Here is a 24,236-nt window from a genome sequence, read left to right on the forward strand (position 1 = left end):
GGGGTTTGAACTTTCACCTCTGACATTCTCACAGGGTCAACCAGCGTTGGGTCCCACTATGACTCACACCGGCACACAGTACAGACGATTTGGTGGAGGTGTGTGTGTGTGTGTCATGTTTTTACTAATGTGTGCATCTGATAAGAGACCATTCTGACAATGATTCCTGCCTGTATTTGTCCTGTCTGTGGGGGAGGGAGTTACTGGCAGTGCTTCTCAATATTGAGGTCAGTCAGAGAATAACGGAGTCATGTTCAGGAGGTATGAAACTGGAGAAACTATTTGAAACAAGGAAGTATGTTTTTGTTTTTCTCTTTCGTAGCAGAACGTTTTGCTATGTTGTCCCTTGCTGAACATGACCCTATGCTCCAAATACAGCTGTGTCTCTGAGTTGTCACCCTAAGGACTGTCTGCTGTAGCACCTCAGTTCAGAGTTAGATATATAACCTGTACAGAATTAAAGCCTCCATTTTAAAAACCTGTCTCAAATGCTGTGGTTTGTTGGTCCAAATCAGTCGCTGCCACTCTCTCACACACACGCTTGGTTCAAAAGCACTCCTGTTTTTAGGGGGGGGGGGGTGAGTGAAGGTGGATGTGTGTTTCTGAAGGCAGATCATGGTGAATTTCTCTACAGAAGAAAAGAGGGGTCTGCTGATAGGTGCACACTGAATAATTTTAATTTCTGATTGTGTTTATTTTCTTGTCTTTACCACTGATTTTGTGTTGCCCTCTACCCTCAACCCGTCTCTATTGAATGGCCCTTCTTTCTGACTGCGATTTTAAGTTTCCCTTTTCTTTGGTTTTGTATTTGTCATTGCCTCCTGGACTCCTTAATAAAGTTATTGTTGAATCACAATTCCATGCTCCTCCCATCCCTGTACGTATAGCTTGTTTGGTACTACGATTACAGTAGACTCTAGATGCGTCAGCATGCTTCCCAGCTTAAACATTTTGTTTTGTTGAAGTCGGTAGCCGAATAAGCCCCTTCGTCGGTGATTGGTCAAAAGTAGGGAAAGTCTAAAGTGGCGCAGTGGTCTTGTGCTTTGCATCGCAGCACTAGCTATGCCACCAGGCTCTGTCGCAGCCGGCCGCGACCGGCTTGGTTGGGTTGTGTTTCGGAGGACGCAAGGCTTTCGATCTTCGTCTCTCTCGAGCCCATATGGGAGTTGTAGCGATGAGACAAGATAGTAATTACTAACAATAGGATACCATGAAATTGGGGAGAAAAGGGGAGGTAAACCAGAGACGACTTGTTTTCATGCACATCTTTTCATTGATAAAAACTGCACCAAACATCTTTGATGTAAAATTGCGTGACTAGATTTCCTGTGCAAAAACATCAAAATGAATGACCGATTTCTTGTCTTACACTGAACAAGAATATAAACCCAACATATGAAGTGTTAGTCCCATGTTTCATGAGCTAAAATAAAAGATCACAGAAATGTTCCATATGCACAAAAGCTTATTTCTCTCACAAATTAGCTAACAGGGTTAGGGTTAGCTAACATGCTAAGTATTCCAAAATAGGTAAAAATAGTAAGTAGTTGCTATTTAGCTCAAATGCTAAAGTTGTCCATGTTGAGAATCAAACTCATATTCACGTTATACACCCATCCATCCTGACCAACCACCCTATGTTCTTTTTAGCCTTAAATAAAAAAGGTTGATGTCCGCACCCCTGGGGAAATCGAATTAGTATAATACAGAAATCCCTATAAAAAATCTGTCAATCCGCCCGTCGCACTCCCACATCTTCTGTGAAAGGTGAAAGAGCTATAGTCTTTGTCAGACCATGAGACATCCCGAAAACCGGTCCCCTTGTAAAATCGTCTGTAGCGTCCGAACGGTTTGGCCGTCAAAACTATTATGACTCCTCTATGGTAAGATGAGACTCACGAACACAATGGTGTTACCTGCCTACTTCTGTCATTAGGTTCCCAACTGTTTGGGCTATGACCCTTTGGATATATGACCCCTCTTTTCAAAGGTGAGACCCTCACGAACATGTACAGGTCGGTTGTTTTGCTCACAGGCCTCAAGACTCATCTGAAGGTCCCCTGGTACCAGTTGAATAAGTGAATGGAAGTATATAATGGAGACAGTTTAATGCCAAAAATATAGGGTTGAATACATGTAAAAACAAATGTTTCCTGATCGTTCTTATATCTATCAGATATAGGAGATACACTTCAGAACAAACATCCTTTTGATATTTTGTGACTATCATGAAAGTGATGACTGTTATTCATCAAAGAATTACCTACTATGTTTAACTGTTATTAGAGTAAATAAATCCTGTAACAAATAACTCATTAGGAATTTGGGGCACCACGGGAAAATTTGTTTAACGAGTTACTGTATCCCGAATTAACTCAACGAAATAAAGATATAACAGTCACTAATTAATAATTTCCTCATATCAGTCTCATTCTGAACGTCGCAGACTTCGTGAATCAGCACAAACCCGAGTCTTACTAATCATTCCGTACCACACAAATTGATTTGATTATTTATTTACTAACAAACTCAATTATAACATAGGATACACACACACGGTATAGGTTATTGATTAGAAACTTAATACAACGACAAGTCCCAAGCAGACTAACACTATGATACTTGTTACACCAGATGTAGAGTTAAAGAGAGAGAGAAGCAACACTTGGATACATTTGGGAACTACACTTACAGTAACCCTAATACCTTGCCCCGAACTGGCCCTCTTACGGGTAAGAAGTAATACATGTATTTACTTCCAGGGATCGTCGGGGATCTCTGTTGGACCCAGGCCTTCGTGGGTTCCGCTTGGTGAGGAGGGTTCAATTGGGCCTTATTTCGGGTGGCCTTCTCCTTCGTTCTCAGGTGTAAGTCTCCGATAGTCCACAAAAGGTCACAATTTCCTTCTTAGTTGTCTGTTTTTCTTTGACTCGTTCTGGAAGAGTGGACTTCTGAGGACAGCTAGTCGGCCGTGTCGATGATCCCAGAGTTGTGATGAAAGCAGTGTGGTAGACGATGATATGAAGAGACTAACCGGAGGGTCCTACTTAAATTCACTTTCTTAGATACAGTACTTATAACAGATACTCCAAACATAACATTGATTGTTAAATGGTTTAGATTTCCACTGGTCTAAAGTCCATTGCTCGTGTTTCTTGGCCCATTGCTCATGTTTCTCATGTCTTTAAGAGCTTTGCACACCTGGATGGTACCATATAGTGCTAGACAGCCATTTTCAAGTCTTACCGTAGATTCTCATGTCGATTTAACCATGTTTTCCTCTAGGATTTTGTCTGTGCTTTGCTCTATTCTGTTTCTTTTTATTTAAAAAACTCCCTAGTCATTGACGTTTACAAGCAGACCCATAACATGATGCAGCCACCACCATGCTTGAAAGTATGAAGAGTGGTACTCAGTGATGTGTCGTGTTGGATTTGCCCAAAACATACCTCTTTGTATTCAGGACAAAAACATATTTTATTTCCCTTTTTTTTGCAGTATTACTTTAGTTCCTTATTGCAAACAGGATGCATGTTTTGGTATGTTTTTATTCTGTTCAGGCTTCCTTCTTTTCACTCTGTCATTTAGGTTAGTATTGTGGAGTAACTACCTTGTTGATCCATCCTCAGTTTTCTTCTATCACAGCCACTGTTTTAAAATCCCCATTGTCCTCATGATAACATGATAACCTGTATCTTTGTAGTGACTGGGTGTATTGATACACCATCCAAAGTGTAATTAATAACTGCACCATACTTTACTTTTTTTTTTGTTACTCATGTTCTAATAGGGGACAGTGTTTGTTTACATTTGCATTGTTCACAAACAAAGGAGTAAAACAAGCTCATATTCTTGGTTTCCGTCAGTTGAAGAAAGCTCATGAGGCATCTATCTATAAGTTATAGTTAAGCAATACGGCCTGAGGAGGTGTGGTATATGGCCAATATTACATGGCTATGGGCTGTTTTAAAGCACGACGCAACGAGGAGTTGCGTCATATACCACAGGCCCGAGGGTGCCTTATTGGTATTATAAACTTGTTACCAACGAGGAGTTGCGTCATATACCACAGGCCCGAGGGTGCCTTATTGGTATTATAAACTTGTTACCAACGAGGAGTTGCGTCATATACCACAGACCCGCGGGTGCCTTATTGGTATTATAAACTTGTTACCAACGAGGAGTTGCGTCATATACCACAGGCCCGAGGGTGCCTTATTGGTATTATAAACTTGTTACCAACGAGGAGTTGCGTCATATACCACAGACCCGCGGGTGCCTTATTGGTATTATAAACTTGTTACCAACGAGGAGTTGCGTCATATACCACAGGCCCGAGGGTGCCTTATTGGTATTATAAACTTGTTACCAACGAGGAGTTGCGTCATATACCACAGGCCCGAGGGTGCCTTATTGGTATTATAAACTTGTTACCAACGAGGAGTTGCGTCATATACCACAGGCCCGAGGGTGCCTTATTGGTATTATAAACTTGTTACCAACGAGGAGTTGCGTCATATACCACAGGCCCGAGGGTGCCTTATTGGTATTATAAACTTGTTACCAACGAGGAGTTGCGTCATATACCACAGGCCCGAGGGTGCCTTATTGGTATTATAAACTTGTTACCAACGAGGAGTTGCGTCATATACCACAGACCCGCGGGTGCCTTATTGGTATTATAAACTTGTTACCAACGAGGAGTTGCGTCATATACCACAGGCCCGAGGGTGCCTTATTGGTATTATAAACTTGTTACCAACGAGGAGTTGCGTCATATACCACAGACCCGCGGGTGCCTTATTGGTATTATAAACTTGGTACCAATGTAATTAGAACAGTAAACAAGTATTTTTCTGTCATACCTGTGGTTTACAGTCTGATAAACAATGGCTTTCTGCCAATCAGCATTCAGTGCTCGAACCACCCGGTTTATAATCTTCAATAATCATTGGGTATATATAACTCATTTAAGAGTCTAAAAATAGATGTAGCAACTGTAAAAGATCCCTTTAATATAATCCCTTTCTAAACTATGTTACACACAAATACATGAGTGTAAATCTCCCTGAAATCTCAGGTGTTTCTCCAGGGAGCCTATTCTACCTGACACAAGGACACGGACGAGTCCACCCAGCCTAGCCTAAACCCTGGATAGAGGGGCTCAGTGAACGTGGAGTGGAACGTGTGCAGGTGGGTCAGTGTGTTAGAGGAGACACTGTAGAAGGACAGAGTGCCGGCCGGCCAGTCCAGATACACTCCTACTCTGTTAGAGAGAGAGGGGGTGGTTATGCCAGTGCTCTTGTCGTTGTGCCAGGCTGTGTAACTGTCATTAGAGCAGTTCAGACTCCAGGACACAGCGTTTCGTCCCAACCAGCAGTCATGTCCCTCTCCTCTCCTGCTGATCCCTCTGTAAGATACTCCCATCAGGGCCCTCCCACTACACTCTGCCTCCCAATAGCAGCACCCATCCAGACCTTCCCGACACAGCACCTGCCTCCAGTAGTCAAATCTCTCTGGGTGATCAGGAAACGGCTGCTCTTTCCCTCGCGTCACCTTCCTGTTCTCCTCAGACAGCGAGAGCTCTTTGTGTGCTGTGTTTGGGTCCAGTGTGAGTTCACAGGCATCTGAAAAAATTATGAAACTCATAGTAAAGTAACACACACACACACACACACACACACACACACACACACACACACACACACACACACACACACACACACACACACACACACACACACACACAAAATGTACATACTCACATCTCTGTGGTCCTGGTCTGATCCTGAACTCAGCACAGCACTCCACACTGTCAGAGAGGCAGTAAAACAGGGCTGTGATTCACTCAATCCCAAACTGTTAATAGCCTTGTTTTCCAAATTCATTGTTACCTAAGTTTCTCAAGTTTACAGTGTGGATCTTCCAGTACAGCAGAGAGAAGCTTCACTCCCGAGTCTCCTGGGTAATTATAGCTCAAGTCCAGCTCTCTAAGGTGTGAGGGGTTGGAGTTGAGAGAGGAGGCTAGCAAAGCACAGCCTTCCTCTGTGACACTACAAAGTGACAACCTTTAAACAAAAAGAGAAAATCCTTTTACATTTAGCTGCCTCTAAAAGTGGTGAATATATATTATCAATATTAAAATGAATATTATTATTATATTATACATATATTACATGTATATACTTGTTTTTTACCCGTATAACCACATTGTTTAGAAATCCCTCACCTTACAACCTCCAGTTTACAGTGCGGACTGCCCAGTCCTGCCGAGAGCAGCATGACTCCTGAATCCTGCAGGTTGTTGTCACTCAGGTCCAGCTCTCTCATGTGTGAAGAGTTTGAGCTGAGAGCTGAGGCCAACGCTTCACAGCATCTTTCTGTGAGTTTGCATCGCCTCAGTCTAGAATGAAAATATATCAAATGAATAGGGGACATACATAACAAACAAACATCGATGCTTTCCTAAAATATACTAGACAACACAGATTTTACATTAATTGTGAAAATAATGATCATGTTGTAAAACCACAGAAATGCTGACCTTAACCTTTCCAGTTTACACTGTGGACTTGCCAGTCCAGCAGAGAGAAGCTTCACTCCTGAATCCTGTAGGTCGTTGTGACTCAGGTCCAGCTCTCTCTGGTGTGAGGAGTGTGAGCTGAGTGCTGAGGCCAACGCTTCACAGCATCTCTCTGTGAGTTTGCATCGATTCAATCTAGGAAATAGAATACATAAACACAAGTCTTTACCTGACTAAACAGACAGAGCGAGAAGAGTGTGTATGTCTGATGATTTCTGATGTTGTACTCACAGGGCTGTTCTGGAGGCTTTGACCACTGGCAGCAGTCTCAGAAGACCCTCCTCTGATCTGGAGTATTTCTTCAGTTCAAACTCATCCAGCTCCTCTTCTGAAGTCATCAACACAAAGACCAGAGCTGACCACTGTGCCGGTGAGAGTTTGGCCCTAGAGAGAGTTCCTGAGCCCAGGTAGCTTTGGATCTCCTCCACTAGAGAATGGTCATGCAGTTCATTCAGACAGTGGAACAGATTGATGCATCTCTCTGGTGAGGGATTCTCCTTGATCTTCTCCTTCACGTACTTGACTGATTCCTTGTTGGTCTGTGATCTACTTGTTTTCTGAGTTAGCAAGCCTCGTAGGAGAATCTGATTGGACTCCAGTGAGAGGCCCAGAAGGAAGCGAAGGAATAGGTCCAGGTGTCCATTCTCACTCTGTAAGGCCTTGTCAACTGCTGCTTTGTAGAAGCTGGTTGAGGATGAATTTCCGAATGGAAAACGTCTCAGAAATGATTGCTGTTTGGCTAATAGATTCACGTTGTCGTTGATGAATGTGAGAAACACATACAAGGCAGCCAGAAACTCCTGAATACTGAGATGAACAAAGCAGAACACCTTTCCCTGGCATAAGGTCAGTTCCTCACTGAAGATCTCAGTACACACTCCTGAGTACACCGATGCCTGTCCGATGTGTATGCCACACTCTCTCAGGTCTTCCTCATAGAAGATCAGGTTGCCTTTCTCCAGTTGTTGGAAAGCCAGTTTTCCCAGGGACATGATGCTCTTTCTCATCCAGTCAGGGTCAGGTGTTCCTCTTCCCTGAAGCCTGAGATCCATGTCTTTCTCCTGAAAAGCCAGGAAGTGTGAGTACATCTGAGTCAGGGTCTTTGGCATCTCTCCACTCCCTGCTTTCTCCAGCTTTCTCTCCAGAACAATGGCCGAGATCCAACAGAAGACGGGAATGTGGCACATGATGTAGAGACTTCTTGATGTCTTTATGTGTGTGATGATTCTGCTGGCCAGGTTCTCATCGCTGATTCTATTTCTGAAGTACTCTTCCTTCTGTGGGTCATTGAACCCTCTTACCTCTGTCACCTTGTCAACACACTCAGGAGGGATTTGATTGGCTGCTGCAGGTCGGGTGGTTACCCAAAGTTGAGCGGAGGGAAGCAGATTCCCCTTGATGAGGTTCGTTAGCAGCACATCCACTGAGGTTGACTCAGTTATTTTAAACAGAATGTCATTGTTCTGGAAGTCTAGAGGAAGTCGACACTCATCCAGACCATCAAAGACAAACAGCACCTGATAATTGTCGTAGTTTGATATCTCGGTTTCTTTTGTTTCCGTAAAAAAGCCATTGAGAAGTTCGATCAAACTGCATCTTTTCTTTCTGACCAAATTCAGCTCTCGAAATGAAAGAGGGAATATCAACTGGAGATTTTGATTGGCTTTTCCATCTGCCCAGTCCAGAATGAACTTCTGCACTGAGACGGTTTTCCCGATGCCAGCGACTCCCTTCGTCAGCACAGTTCTGATGGATTGATCAAGGAAGGGCTGAAAGATGTCGTTGCATTGGATTGGTGTTTCTTGTATGGCTGTTCTTCTGGATGCCGTCTCAATCTGTCTCACCTCATGTTCACTATTGACCTCTGTACTTCCAGCCTCTGTGATGTAGAGCTCTGTGTAGATCTGGTTGAGAAGTTTTCTGTTCCCGTGGCTGGCCAGTCCCTCAAACACACTGACGAACCTACTGTGCAGATTGTGTTTGAGTTTCTTTTGACAACTCTCGATTCGTTCATCTGGTAAAATAAACAAGGGACAAACACGGTATACAAAAGTTCATGTGAATGTTAAATAGACGGTTCTGTGGATTATCCTAAAAACTGAAACTGTTTAGAGACTGCAGTATAATAATGAAGACTAAGGGTTGTTTAATTTGAATCTCTGTAAACTACAGGATACTAGACAACGCTGCCATGCTGTGGTTCTTCTTTTTCCAAAACAACTTCGGTTCCAAAGCGTCTCCTTGTTCTTACCACTGCCGAACAACCATCTCTATACAGATCTACAGATCTACAGTAACACAGCCACACACCCCTTCTATCAGTATTACCATTGTCTTCTGTATTCACAGGTTCAGGTGGAAACATGGTACAATGAGCAGGTGAAGCTTGAGATGGAACTATGGGATCTGGGGGTAAGGGGAGAGGGACAGAGAGTAGTTTTACACATTTACACAAGGTGATTTATTTTGAGAACTACAACATTCCGTCCAGTGTTGAGTATGTAGGTGACTTACCTTCGTCTAATGAGTTGACTCTGATGTTGAAGTGAACTGGACCACCGATATGGCAGCCGGAGAGCGAAGGGGCCACAACATGGCCGCCAGTCTGAGCTGTACAAGTGATGTAGACAGGAGAGTCTGGAACCCGAATTGAGGCAGCTGCTACCTCAACCTCAGCCTCTACAAATGGAGAGAGAGAACATTTAAAGAATTAAAAATATATATTTCATACATAATATTTTATATAGTTTTCTGTCAACTCCAAGTGATTTTTTTTCTGTGTATTTGTTTTCTCAAGTAATACTAAGCAGTGTAGGTGTGAGTATGGTATATCCACCTTGCTGATCCACTGTTAACGTCTTGCTGATGTCCTTCTGGTTCATCTTCCTCAGGATCTCCAGTGAGATCTTCATAGCTACATCGTGGCCGTAGGTTTTCACCATCGTATCCACGGTGTCCTGCCTGTCAGCGTTCTCCAGATGGCCCTTGGGGATGAGAGGAAAGCCATCTGGTACACTCTGAGCCAGGTACCAGTGAAATGTCTTCAGATCTTTTCCTACCAGCTCCTCTAGAATAGCCAGTAGCAGGTCAGGAACAGATGTCGCCATCTCAGGTCACCGAAAGTTACAGAAAGAATCAAATCAAACCAAAATCCTCCGTCAGACACTGACATGTTACAAATGTGAGCTTTGTGTATGTATAGACAGAGGTCATCTGCCAAACTATTTCTCGATCTAGCTTCCAAAATGTCTATCACTGCATTTTCCTCACTCTCTCTCTCTGTCTCTCTCTCTCTCTCTCTCTCTCTGTCTCTCTCTCTCTCTCTCTCTCTCTCTCTCTCTCTCTGTCTCTCTCTGTCTCTCTGTCTCTCTCTCTCTCTCTCTCTCTCTCTGTCTCTCTCTGTCTCTCTGTCGCTCTTTCTCTCTCTCTCTCTCTCTCTCTCTCTCTCTCTGTCTCTCTCTGTCTCTGTCTCTCTGTCACTCTCTCTATCTCATTTCTTTCTATCTGTTATAACTCTGTCATATAGTGCCAGCTAGTGAAGCAGCAGTTTCCTGTGTGATCTGCTTTGTGGCATGCTGCACATCAAAACAGGAAGCTGTCTTTTCTGTGGTTTGATGTTTGGTTGGTGTCTGCGCGCTGACACACAGTGATTTCATCACACTGGACCATGTCTTGTTAAAATGTGAGTCTTCATGTTCTCACATGCACTCAGAGCCCCCTCTGACTTCTGGCTGCTCTGGCAGAATGGAGCACATCATGTGGTACTCTTACTCTGAGAGTACCTGAGGTTAGTGCAACTGTTGTAACCCCAAAAATGTCATTATTTGTGCACAATTCATTTTTATACAATTAAAGTGCTATTTGCGAGAGAAAATGACAAATGATGCATTTGTTCCATATTGTGGTTTGCACAAAGACTGGTTGATAAGTGATGTTATTAAAGGATTTCTATATGGAATTCAAGACCACTGCACAGCACCTTTAAACGCACACACGCACACACGCACGCACATCGACAACACTAACACACACGCACGCACACACACATCGACAACACTAACACACACGCATGTGCACAAGCACTCTCAGTTAGAGAAAATGGGAGAGGTCGTTTTGTGTTGACAGTTGAGTGTTTATTGTAAACAGACAGAGAGACAGACAGACACTCGTTATCTCTATCATCCGAGGATCTAAAAACACTGCAATGCTGTTGTAGGAATTAAATTCCTTTTAACACCCAATTAAAATTAAACACTCTGTCAATTCATAAGGATTTGTATGACCCAGCTTTTATTCACGAGAGTACTGCTCCTTACACATTTTACCACAGGTTATAAACTGAAAATGACGTCATTAGTTTCAGTACCAAACCGTGCCATCTCCGCTCTAATACAAAGGCTGTATGGTTCTCACATCGTCTTCCCCTATTAAGATGATATATGACTTGAGCTTAGGACAGCTGGTGTAGATAAGCCTTCTAGCCAGTCTGGCTATGAGTTCATTCATTTCTACCATTGTACAGACAGTCATTGTTCTAATTCTTGATTATATTTACACACATTATATTCAGTACTAGGATTAAAAAGAAAATTCATACATATACAGTAACATAATAGTATTCTGATTAGTACATATACAGTAACATAATAGTATTCTGATTAGTACATATACAGTAAGATAATAGTATTCTGATTAGTACATATACAGTAAGATAATAGTATTCTGATTAGTCAGTCCTGATTGAAATGTATACATAATTAGTCATTATTGATAAAAAATTCCCTTAACAAATGCCATCACACGTCAGACACGAGGGGCAGTTTAGATAAATCTTAGGGGACAGAAAGTAGAGTACCACCAGCTCAGCTCACCTCAGGCGCTATGTAATCAGGCGTGCCATAGAATGTGGTTGTGGTGACTCCATTGATGATGCCCTCCTTACACATGCCAAAGTCTGCTAGCTTACAGTGGCCCTCTGCATCCAACAATATGTTATCTAACTTCAGATCCCTGAGAGAAAGGGAAAGAGAGAGAGAGAGAGGTGTTTAGAGGGCAGAGGTTACCTGTATATGACCCCATTGCGGTGCAGGAACATGTGGACTGTGGTTAGAGGGCAGAGGTTACCTGTATATGACCCTAACCACAGGAACATGTGGACTGTGGTTAGAGGGCAGAGGTTACCTGTATATGACCCTAACCACAGGAACATGAGTGCGGAAGTAACTTCAGCGGCGTAGAAGCGAGCCTCGTCAAACTTCCTGGAGTGTTGGATCTGAAACATCAGGTCTCCTCCGTTCACGTACTCCATCACAAAGAACAGACGGTCCTGGGGAGGAGATGGTTAGAGTGTGTGTGTGTGTGTGTGTGTGTGTGTGTGTGTGTGTGTGTGTGTGTGTGTGTGTGTGTGTGTGTGTGTGTGTGTGTGTGTGTGTGTGTGTGTGTGTGGTGTGTAGTGTGTGTGTAGTGTGTGTGTAGTGTGTGCCCGGGTCTGAAAGCAGCAGTCGAACTGGCAGAGGTAGGGGTGTGTGTAGTGTGTACCCAGGTCTGAAAGCAACAGTAGAGCTGGCAGAGGTAGGGGTGTGTGTGTGTATGTAGTGTGTACCCGGGTCTGGAAGCAGCAGTCGAGCTGGCAGAGGTAGGGGTGTGTGTAGTGTGTGTGTAGTGTGTACCCGGGTCTGAAAGCAGCAGTAGAGCTGGCAGAGGTAGGGGTGTGTGTGTGTATGTAGTGTGTACCCGGGTCTGGAAGCAGCAGTAGAGCTGGCAGAGGTAGGGGTGTGTGTAGTGTGTACCCGGGTCTGGAAGCAGCAGTAGAGCTGGCAGAGGTAGGGGTGTTTCCTAGCTAGGGCCAGGATGCGTTTCTCTGTCAGGGTGCAGTCCACATCGTCATCCTGCTGGATCACATCCTTCTTCAACACCTTCACTGCAAACACCTCCTCACTGCCTTTCAGCTCTGCTAACATCACCTGAAGGAGGGAGGGAGGCAGAGTTAGAGAGAGAGAGGAAGAGAGAGATACTTTACACCTCCTCACTGCCTTTCAGCTCTGCTAACATCACCTGAAGGAGGGAGGGAGGCAGAGTTAGAAAGAGAGAGGAAGAGAGAGATACTTTACCCCTCCTCACGACCATCAGCTCTTTCCCTCCCCCCTCCTTCTCCTCACCTTTCCAAAGCTTCCTTTCCCCAAGACCTTGATGAAGCTGAAGTCTTTGAGAGTCCTCTTCGCTGCTCCGTTGTCCCGCGAGGTAGAGGAGGAACCGGAGGAGGAGGAAGAGCCTCGCATGTCTAACGACATCCCACGTTGTAGCCGCTCCTACTCATCCTGCTCTGCACAGACACACATGAAGAAAGTCAGACAGCTGTGTGACTTCGAGTGTGTTTGTGACCATGTGTGTGTGTTTGTGTGTTACCGTGCTGTGATGGGGAGGTGGGGGGAAGCTCGTCTGAGAATTCTGAAGGGGACTGGGAGTCTATCCCTGGTGGTAACTAGAGAGAGGAAAGAAAAGCTCCATCATCACTGTCATCTTCGCCATCTTCTGTGTGTGTGTGTGTGTGTGTGTGTGTGTGTGTGTGTGTGTGTGTGTGTGTGTGTGTGTGTGTGTGTGTGTGTGTGTGTGTGTGTGTGTGTGTGTGTGTGTGTGTGTGTGTGTGTGTGTGTCTACTTGTTCTTCTATCCTTGTGGGGACCTGAAATCCCCAAATATCCCCACAAGGGAGTAAAACAGGGAAAGTTCCCCCTCATGGGGAAAAAGGCTTTTTTAAGCATAGGGTTAGGTGTAGGGTAAGGGTTAGAATTGGGGTTAGGATTTGGCGTTAAGGTTAGGTTTTAGGGAAAATAGGATATTGAAGGGTTGTAAATGTTAGATCCCCACGAGGACAGAAAAGCTTGCTTGTGTGTGGGTGAACCTTTTTCCTGCACTGTGCACTAGTGGAAATCTTTTCAGGAGTGACTCCCATTTCAGCCAGGACTTTGGCGATTTTGCAAGTTCAAACCCCCGAGCTGACAAGGTTCAAATCTGTCGTTCTGCCCCTGAACAGGCAGTTAACCCACTGTTCCTAGGCTGTTCCTAAGAATTTGTTCTTAACTGACTTGCCTAGTTAATAAATAATCGAGAGAGTTTGGCAGCTGCTCGCAGCCCCATTCTGTAAGCTCGCAATGAGTTACTCAGCCAAGGAGCAGGAGGGTGATAGGATAGGGGAGGAGAGGCAGCATCAGGAGTCAGGAGGGAGATAGGATAGGGGAGGAGAGGCAGCATCAGGAGTCAGGAGGGTGATAGGATAGGGGAGGAGAGGCAGCATCAGGAGTCAGGAGGGTGATAGGATAGGGGAGGAGAGGCAGCATCAGGAGTCAGGAGGGAGATAGGATAGGGGAGGAGAGGCAGCATCAGGAGTCAGGAGGGTGATAGGATAGGGGAGGAGAGGCAGCATCAGGAGTCAGGAGGGAGATAGGATAGGGGAGGAGAGGCAGCATCAGGAGTCAGGAGGGAGATAGGATAGGGGAGGAGAGGCAGCATCAGGAGTCAGGAGGGTGATAGGATAGGGGAGGAGAGGCAGCATCAGGAGTCAGGAGGGAGATAGGATAGGGGAGGAGAGGCAGCATCAGGAGTCAGGAGGGAGATAGGATAGGGGAGGAGAGGCAGCATCAGGAGTCAGGAGGGTGATAGGATAGGGGAGGAGAGGCAGCATCAGGAGTCAGGAGGGAGATAGGATAGGGGAGGAGAGGCAGCATCAGGAGTCAGGAGGGAGATAGGATAGGGGAGGAGAGGCAGCATCAGGAGTCAGGAGGGAGATAGGATAGGGGAGGAGAGGCAGCATCAGGAGTCAGGAGGGAGATAGGATAGGGGAGGAGAGGCAGCATCAGGAGTCAGGAGGGAGATAGGATAGGGGAGGAGAGGCAGCATCAGGAGTCAGGAGGGAGATAGGATAGGGGAGGAGAGGCAGCATCAGGAGTCAGGAGGGTGATAGGATAGGGGAGGAGAGGCAGCATCAGGAGTCAGGAGGGTGATAGGATAGGGGAGGAGAGGCATCATCAGGAGTCAGGAGGGAGATAGGATAGGGGAGGAGAGGCAGCATCAGGAGTCAGGAGGGTGATAGGATAGGGGAGGAGAGGCAGCATCAGGAGTCAGGAGGGAGATAGGATAGGGGAGGAGAGGAGAGGCAGCATCAGGAGTCAGGAGGGAGATAGGATAGGGGAGGAGAGGCAGCATCAGGAGTCAGGAGGGAGATAGGATAGGGGAGGAGAGGCAGCATCAGGAGTCAGGAGGGTGATAGGATAGGGGAGGAGAGGCAGCATCAGGAGTCAGGAGGGTGATAGGATAGGGGGAGGAGAGGCATCATCAGGAGTCAGGAGGAGATAGGATAGGGGAGGAGAGGCAGCATCAGGAGTCAGGAGGGTGATAGGATAGGGGAGGAGAGGCAGCATCAGGAGTCAGGAGGGAGATAGGATAGGGGAGGAGAGGAGAGGCAGCATCAGGAGTCAGGAGGGAGATAGGATAGGGGAGGAGAGGCAGCATCAGGAGTCAGGAGGGTGATAGGATAGGGGAGGAGAGGCAGCATCAGGAGTCAGGAGGGAGATAGGATAGGGGAGGAGAGGCAGCATCAGGAGTCAGGAGGGAGATAGGATAGGGGAGGAGAGGCAGCATCAGGAGTCAGGAGGGAGATAGGATAGGGGAGGAGAGGCAGCATCAGGAGTCAGGAGGGAGATAGGATAGGGGAGGAGAGGCAGCATCAGGAGTCAGGAGGGAGATAGGATAGGGGAGGAGAGGAGAGGCAGCATCAGGAGTCAGGAGGGAGATAGGATAGGGGAGGAGAGGCAGCATCAGGAGTCAGGAGGGTGATAGGATAGGGGAGGAGAGGCAGCATCAGGAGTCAGGAGGGAGATAGGATAGGGGAGGAGAGGCAGCATCAGGAGTCAGGAGGGAGATAGGATAGGGGAGGAGAGGCAGCATCAGGAGTCAGGAGGGAGATAGGATAGGGGAGGAGAGGCAGCATCAGGAGTCAGGAGGGAGATAGGATAGGGGAGGAGAGGCAGCATCAGGAGTCAGGAGGGAGAAGGGTGATAGGATAGGGGAGGAGAGGCAGCATCAGGAGTCAGGAGGGAGATAGGATAGGGGAGGAGAGGCAGCATCAGGAGTCAGGAGGGTGATAGGATAGGGGAGGAGAGGCAGCATCAGGAGTCAGGAGGGTGATAGGATAGGGGAGGAGAGGCAGCATCAGGAGTCAGGAGGGTGATAGGATAGGGGAGGAGAGGCAGCATCAGGAGTCAGGAGGGAGATAGGATAGGGGAGGAGAGGCAGCATCAGGAGTCAGGAGGGTGATAGGATAGGGGAGGAGAGGTAGCATCAGGAGTCAGGAGGGTGATAGGATAGGGGAGGAGAGGCAGCATCAGGAGTCAGGAGGGAGATAGGATAGGGGAGGAGAGGCAGCATCAGGAGTCAGGAGGGTGATAGGATAGGGGAGGAGAGGCAGCATCAGGAGTCAGGAGGGTGATAGGATAGGGGAGGAGAGGCAGCATCAGGAGTCAGGAGGGTGATAGGATAGGGGAGGAGAGGCAGCATCAGGAGTCAGGAGGGGTGATAGGATAGGGGAGGAGAGGCATCATCAGGAGTCAGGAGGGAGATAGGATAGGGGAGGAGAGGCAGCATCAGGAGTCAGGAGGGTGATAGGATAGGGGAGGAGAGGCAGCATCAGGAGTCAGGAGGGAGATAGGATAGGGGAGGAGAGGAGAGGCAGCATCAGGAGTCAGGAGGGAGATAGGATAGGGGAGGAGAGGCAGCATCAGGAGTCAGGAGGGTGATAGGATAGGGGAGGAGAGGCAGCATCAGGAGTCAGGAGGGAGATAGGATAGGGGAGGAGAGGCAGCATCAGGAGTCAGGAGGGAGATAGGATAGGGGAGGAGAGGCAGCATCAGGAGTCAGGAGGGAGATAGGATAGGGGAGGAGAGGCAGCATCAGGAGTCAGGAGGGAGAAGGGTGATAGGATAGGGGAGGAGAGGCAGCATCAGGAGTCAGGAGGGAGATAGGATAGGGGAGGAGAGTCAGCATCAGGAGTCAGGAGGGTGATAGGATAGGGGAGGAGAGGCAGCATCAGGAGTCAGGAGGGTGATAGGATAGGGGAGGAGAGGCAGCATCAGGAGTCAGGAGGGTGATAGGATAGGGGAGGAGAGGCAGCATCAGGAGTCAGGAGGGAGATAGGATAGGGGAGGAGAGGCAGCATCAGGAGTCAGGAGGGTGATAGGATAGGGGAGGAGAGGTAGCATCAGGAGTCAGGAGGGTGATAGGATAGGGGAGGAGAGGCAGCATCAGGAGTCAGGAGGGAGATAGGATAGGGGAGGAGAGGCAGCATCAGGAGTCAGGAGGGTGATAGGATAGGGGAGGAGAGGCAGCATCAGGAGTCAGGAGGGTGATAGGATAGGGGAGGAGAGGCAGCATCAGGAGTCAGGAGGGTGATAGGATAGGGGAGGAGAGGCAGCATCAGGAGTCAGGAGGGTGATAGGATAGGGGAGGAGAGGTAGCATCAGGAGTCGGGAGGGTGATAGGATAGGGGAGGAGAGGCAGCATTAGGAGTCAGGAGGGTGATAGGATAGGGGAGGAGAGGCAGCATCAGGAGTCAGGAGGGTGATAGGATAGGGGAGGAGAGGCAGCATCAGGAGTCAGGAGGGAGAAGGGTGATAGGATAGGGGAGGAGAGGAGAGGTAGCATCAGGAGTCAGGAGGGTGATAGGATAGGGGAGGAGAGGCAGCATCAGGAGTCAGGAGGGTGATAGGATAGGGGAGGAGAGGCAGCATTAGGAGTCAGGAGGGAGAAGGGTGATAGGATAGGGGAGGAGAGGCAGCATCAGGAGTCAGGAGGGAGAAGGGTGATAGGATAGGGGAGGAGAGGCAGCATCAGGAGTCAGGAGGGAGAAGGGTGATAGGATAGGGGAGGAGAGGCAGCACCAGGAGTCAGGAGGGAGGAGGGTGATAGGATAGGGGAGGAGAGGCAGCACCAGGAGTCAGGAGGGAGAAGGGTGATAGGATAGGGGAGGAGAGGCAGCATCAGGAGTCAGGAGGGAGAAGGGTGATAGGATAGGGGAGGAGAGGGAGCAGGAGTCAAGAGGGAGAAGGGTGATAGGATAGGGGAGGAGAGGCAGCATCAGGAGTCAGGAGGGAGGAGGGTGATAGGATAGGGGAGGAGAGGTAGAATCAGGAGTCAGGAGGGAGAAGGGTGATAGGATAGGGGAGGAGAGGCAGCATCAGGAGACAGAATGATCTAACAGAAGGGACAGCTGATAGGAGAGAAGAGGAGAGAGTAGTGAGAGAGAGAGAGACGGAGACAGACAGAGAGAGAGAGAGAGAGACAGAGAGAGAGAGAGAGAGAGAGAGAGAGAGAGAGAGATTACGACGGTGCATTACCATCTGGATAGGGGCTGAGTGGGTATGGTTGGAGGAGAGGGAGGCAGAAAAGGAGTAGTGATCTGGAGGGGCGTTAAAGATGAGGTCAAGCGTATTGCTGCCTTGTGAGTGGAAGGGGACTGGAAAAGGGTGAGGTCAAAAGAGGCAAAGAGGTGGAAAGAATGTATATTAATTATGAAAAAGATGAATAGCATTGCAACCATGAGGCCACTAGAGGGTGGTTTGATCATTTGACTGCAGGAAATGGATACAGTAGATAGCCCTAGCTAGAAAAAAAACTGACTAAAACAAAATGTACTATCCTCCTGGAGATATCAGAAGTCCTCTAGCTATAGATAGAAGCAGGTGTGAAGTAATTTGTGTGACGTAATTGGTAGCTTGGTAAATTATATTTTCAGAGTAGATCCAAAACACTGGAAAGAGAGCAGATAAAAGCTCAACAACTACGTTAAGTACGGTAACGGGAGTGAAGAGGCGAGAATTGTGGAATAGAGGCAGGAGAATTATAGGAGGATACACAGCAGTAACAAAAGGTGTGATGAAGAGAGATGATGCACACACACACACACACGCACACACACACTGACACACACACACACACTGACAGTTCACACACACACACACACACACTGACAGTTCACACACACACACACACACACACACACACACACACTCACACACACACACACACACACACACTGACAGTTCACACACACACACACACACACTGACAGTTCACACACACACACACTCACACACACACACACACACACACACTGACAGTTCACACACACACACACACACACACACACACACACACACACACACACACACACACACACACACACACACACACACACACACACACACACTGACAGTTCACATACACAGCTCACCCCTTTCTATCATCATCTCTCTTTCCTTCTTCCTCTCCCTCCAGTCCAGCAACTTCTCTCTCTCCCCTTCTCTCCCTCTCTCTCTCCCTTTCTGTCTCTCCCCTTCTCTCCCTCTCTCTCTCCCTTTCACCCCCTCCCTTTCTCTCTCTCCCATTCTCTCCCTCCCCCTCTCGCTCTCTTTCTCGCTCCCTTTCTCTACCTCCCTCCTCTCCCTCCCTTTGTCCACCCCCTCCCTATCTCAAATTAAATTAAATGTGCTTTATTGAAATAAATAGGTACATTTTTCTATTAATCAACTGGCCCTAAACTGAAGAGCATAGTTCAGGTGTGTTAGTGTTGGTCTGGAGCAAAAGTGTGCCACCAAAGCTGCCCGGTCCTGGAGGCGAGAGAGAGATGATCCTGTTCTCGGTGCAGGTCTGTCCCAGGTGCGTCTGGTCCAGGTTGAGGGTGAGGTAGGGTTCCAGGAGGAATGAGGAAGAGTTCTTCCCCCCGCATGGCGGAGTGCCCAGGGGGTGGGCTTCAAATCCACCGCCTCACACACATGGAACACTGGCATGGTGGTGTGTGTGCAGGCGGTCTGTCTGTAAGTCTGTTAGTTCTAACTACTCACCATATTAGATGGGTGATCCTACATTCCAATAATCCATTCAACCACTCAGAAATGTACACATGGTCACAGATATATACACACACACACGCGGTAATGTTAAAAACACCCCTCTTCGTCCCTAATAGTCTATAGGACACAGTCCGGCACCGAACCTGATCGCGCAGAACCAGATCGGTTACTGACAGGCGACAGTCGGTGCCTTCTGTGTTTGCTTACAGTCCGTTCTGTGCAGATGGTAGATATAAGGAGGGTTATCGTCAGCGGAAAGAATAAGGAAGAGGTCTCGGTGGCGGGAGGAGAGGAATAAACCCTGATGAGGAATCACAGAGAACGGCTCCGGTCCTGATCATCTGATCGTAGACTCCGTTAGAACAGCTTCTGACCCGGTCACGGGCGGGGAAGACCAAGACATCAGCAGCTCGCGCTCTGTAGCCTAAACAGCTTCTGAGCGCTGGTTCTCCTTTTTACCCGGGATGTCAGTCTGCTTGTCCGGTGGGTCCCACGGCTAACAGAGATAACCAGTGGCAGGCTATCGATCCCCTAAATCGCTCTCTCGTTTTCCTCTCTCCCTATCGCTCTCATCCATTTCACTATGTGAGCGCAAGCTTCAGGGAATGCGCGAAACGCATCAGCCGCGCAGCCTGCCTCCTGCGCCGAATAGGTATTGTGTATGTGTGTGTGTGTGTGTGTGTGTGTGTGTGTGTGTGTGTGTGTGTGTGTGTGTGTGTGTGTGTGTGTGTGTGTGTGTGTGTGTGTGTGTGTGTGTGTGTGTGTGTGTGTGTGTGTGTGTGTGTGTGTGTGTGTGTGTGTGTGTGTGTGTGTGTGTGTGTGTGTGTGTGTGTGTGTGTGTGCTGGATACCACACCTAATATGGTCAATCAGACAGTCTCTGCGTGACGAAATAATACGGACACACACAAGTTTAGAAGAGATGGTTCAGTGAGCTACACTGATGAATAGCCTAGTGGTTTGGCTTTAGCTCAACGTGCTAACAGTCTTGTGGCACACTGACTGCGCAGACAACCTAGGTTCAAATCCAGTGGTTTACCAAAGGACACAGGGGTGTGTTGATGAAAGCTTGACTGTCCCTGCTATAACATCATACATTAATTATATATATCTCCATGCTGTCAGTAAACCCTTCTGTCACTGTGACACACACACACACACACACACACTGTCTGAAACAGTGTAACTCCATTCTTGCCCATGTTCATGTTTTTTATGCAAGTCTAGGTTTTTGAAAGCAGTTCGCTAACTCCCCTCGAATGTAGCCTACACTGAACAACAACAAAAAAAGACTCAAAACACTGTGATTGTGAAATGAAACCATGAAAAGTAGTGCACTGAGCTGAGACCTGCACTATAAAACATTACCTGTAACACACATTTACAGCATATTACTTGAGCAACTGACTACAGTAGCATGTTCAGTGGATTACTGGAAGCACCGTGGTTAGTAAACTGTTGCATATTTACAGGGCACTACTGGAAGCACAGAGGTTAGTAAACTGTTGCATATTTACAGGGCATTACTGGAAGCACAGAGGTTAGTAAACTGTTGCATATTTACAGGGCATTACTGGAAGCACAGAGGTTAGTAAACTGTTGCATATTTACAGGGCATTACTGGAAGCACAGAGGTTAGTAAACTGTTGCATATTTACAGGGCATTACTGGAAGCACAGAGGTTAGTAAACTGTTGCATATTTACAGGGCATTACTGGAAGCACAGAGGTTAGTAAACTGTTGCATATTTACAGGGCATTACTGGAAGCACAAAGGTTAGTAAACGGTTGCATATTTACAGGGCACTACTGGAAGCACAGAGGTTAGTAAACGGTTGCATATTTACAGGGCATTACTGGAAGCACAGAGGTTAGTAAACTGTTGCATATTTACAGGGCACTACTGGAAGCACAGAGGTTAGTAAACTGTTGCATATTTACAGGGCACTACTGGAAGCACAGAGGTTAGTAAACTGTTGCATATTTACAGGGCATTACTGGAAGCACAGAGGTTAGTAAACTGTTGCATATTTACAGAGCATTACTGGAAGCACAGAGGTTAGTAAACTGTTGCATATTTACAGGGCATTACTGGAAGCACAGAGGTTAGTAAACTGTTGCATATTTACAGGGCATTACTGGAAGCACAGAGGTTAGTAAACTGTTGCATATTTACAGGGCAGGTAGCCAGTGCATATTTACAGGGCAGGTAGCCAGTTGCATATTTACAGGGCAGGTAGCCAGTTGCATATTTACAGGGCAGGTAGCCAGTGCATATTTACAGGGCAGGTAGCCAGTGCATATTTACAGGGCAGGTAGCCAGTGCATATTTACAGGGCAGGTAGCCAGTGCATATTTACAGGGCAGGTAGCCAGTGCATATTTACAGGGCAGGTAGCCAGTGCATATTTACAGGGCAGGTAGCCAGTGCATATTTACAGGGCAGGTAGCCAGTGCATATTTACAGGGCAGGTAGCCAGTGCATATTTACAGGGCAGGTAGCCAGTGCATATTTACAGGGCAGGTAGCCAGTGCATATTTACAGGGCAGGTAGCCAGTGCATATTTACAGGGCAGGTAGCCAGTGCATATTTACAGGGCAGGTAGCCAGTGCATATTTACAGGGCAGGTAGCCAGTTGCATATTTACAGGGCAGGTAGCCAGTTGCATATTTACAGGGCAGGTAGCCAGTGCATATTTACAGGGCAGGTAGCCAGTGCATATTTACAGGGCAGGTAGCCAGTGCATATTTACAGGGCAGGTAGCCAGTGCATATTACAGGGCAGGTAGCCAGTGCATATTTACAGGGCAGGTAGCCAGTGCATATTTACAGGGCAGGTAGCCAGTGCATATTTACAGGGCAGGTAGCCAGTGCATATTTACAGGGCAGGTAGCCAGTGCATATTTACAGGGCAGGTAGCCAGTGCATATTTACAGGGCAGGTAGCCAGTGCATATTTACAGGGCAGGTAGCCAGTGCATATTTACAGGGCAGGTAGCCAGTGCATATTTACAGGGCAGGTAGCCAGTGCATATTTACAGGGCAGGTAGCCAGTGCATATTTACAGGGCAGGTAGCCAGTGCATATTTACAGGGCAGGTAGCCAGTGCATATTTACAGGGCAGGTAGCCAGTGCATATTTACAGGGCAGGTAGCCAGTGCATATTTACAGGGCAGGTAGCCAGTGCATATTTACAGGGCAGGTAGCCAGTGCATATTTACAGGGCAGGTAGCCAGTTGCATATTTACAGGGCAGGTAGCCAGTTGCATATTTACAGGGCAGGTAGCCAGTGCATATTTACAGGGCAGGTAGCCAGTGCATATTTACAGGGCAGGTAGCCAGTGCATATTTACAGGGCAGGTAGCCAGTGCATATTTACAGGGCAGGTAGCCAGTGCATATTTACAGGGCAGGTAGCCAGTGCATATTTACAGGGCAGGTAGCCAGTGCATATTTACAGGGCAGGTAGCCAGTGCATATTTACAGGGCAGGTAGCCAGTGCATATTTACAGGGCAGGTAGCCAGTGCATATTTACAGGGCAGGTAGCCAGTGCATATTTACAGGGCAGGTAGCCAGTGCATATTTACAGGGCAGGTAGCCAGTGCAGTGCATATTTACAGGGCAGGTAGCCAGTGCATATTTACAGGGCAGGTAGCCAGTGCATATTTACAGGGCAGGTAGCCAGTGCATATTTACAGGGCAGGTAGCCAGTGCATTTACAGGGGTAGCCAGTGCATATTTACAGGGCAGGTAGCCAGTGCATATTTACAGGGCAGGTAGCCAGTGCATATTTACAGGGCAGGTAGCCAGTTGCATATTTACAGGGCAGGTAGCCAGTGCATATTTACAGGGCAGGTAGCCAGTTGCATATTTACAGGGCAGGTAGCCAGTGCATATTTACAGGGCAGGTAGCCAGTTGCATATTTACAGGGCAGGTAGCCAGTTGCATATTTACAGGGCAGGTAGCCAGTGCATATTTACAGGGCAGGTAGCCAGTTGCATATTTACAGGGCAGGTAGCCAGTGCATATTTACAGGGCAGGTAGCCAGTTGCATATTTACAGGGCAGGTAGCCAGTGCATATTTACAGGGCAGGTAGCCAGTGCATATTTACAGGGCAGGTAGCCAGTGCCACAACAGGCAGTAATTCTGTTACATGTATTTGATATAAGTATTTCAACACTTTCAAACCTATTTCGTCATTTGAATTTTGCTGACCTGAAATACACTTCATGCAGACTATTTTGTAAGCATTTCATTAGAATACATGTATTTTGTATTTTTTTTATTAAAAAAACCTACTTGCTACTAGAACGTTCTCCAATAACGGTAACGACATCTTTTTATTTGACTGGGGAATATTCTTGTTTAAACTTAGTTTCTTTCACTGACTGTAAGTCGTCTGCTAGATGACCAAAATGTACATGTAAAAATGAAAACTTAGAAAGCACTGTTGGGTATTATTCTAATGACCTCTGCCCCCAAACAAGGCCACATTTTATCAAAATACTAAATAGTTGAGGGCAGAGCTCGTTAGAATAAACCCCAGCAGCAGTATGCTTTGCAAATGCCGTTTTTTAACATTCACATTCTGGTCATTTAACAGACTCCCTTTACAGAGCGTCATCCAGTCAGCACATTCATCTCAGGTTGATTTTAAAAACACATATCACAGTCAAATCAAGTAAAGAGTATATTTAACTGTTACTGTTGTAGTTAAGGATACATTGGTCTTAAAAATATACTTCATTTGTAAA

General features: G+C 47.0%; 2 protein-coding genes across 2 annotated transcripts; both read right to left on the reverse strand.

Annotated features, from left to right (window-relative positions):
- Positions 1-2,500: 2,500 nt before the first annotated feature.
- On the reverse strand, positions 2,501-9,940 carry LOC109866045 (NACHT, LRR and PYD domains-containing protein 12). The gene is made up of 9 exons (XM_020454599.2): positions 9,420-9,940; positions 9,098-9,262; positions 8,912-8,989; positions 6,815-8,597; positions 6,545-6,718; positions 6,230-6,403; positions 5,895-6,068; positions 5,766-5,812; positions 2,501-5,627 (listed from the first exon to the last, which is right to left on the reverse strand). The coding sequence occupies exons 1-9, from the start codon at positions 9,688-9,690 to the stop codon at positions 5,098-5,100; spliced, it is 3,396 nt and encodes a 1,131-aa protein (XP_020310188.1). The 5' UTR covers positions 9,691-9,940; the 3' UTR covers positions 2,501-5,097.
- A 2,093-nt stretch (positions 9,941-12,033) lies between these two features.
- Positions 12,034-13,103, reverse strand: LOC116355387 (protein kinase C-like 1; the record flags this gene model as incomplete). The annotated part of the gene is made up of 3 exons (XM_031798827.1): positions 12,989-13,103; positions 12,742-12,905; positions 12,034-12,546 (listed from the first exon to the last, which is right to left on the reverse strand). Coding segments are annotated over exons 2-3 (645 nt in total), but the record flags the coding sequence as incomplete, so codon positions are not given.
- Between the last annotated feature and the right edge of the window lie 11,133 nt (positions 13,104-24,236).

Source organism: Oncorhynchus kisutch, linkage group LG20 (assembly GCF_002021735.2).
Source record: "Oncorhynchus kisutch isolate 150728-3 linkage group LG20, Okis_V2, whole genome shotgun sequence".
Lineage (NCBI taxonomy): Eukaryota > Metazoa > Chordata > Actinopteri > Salmoniformes > Salmonidae > Oncorhynchus > Oncorhynchus kisutch.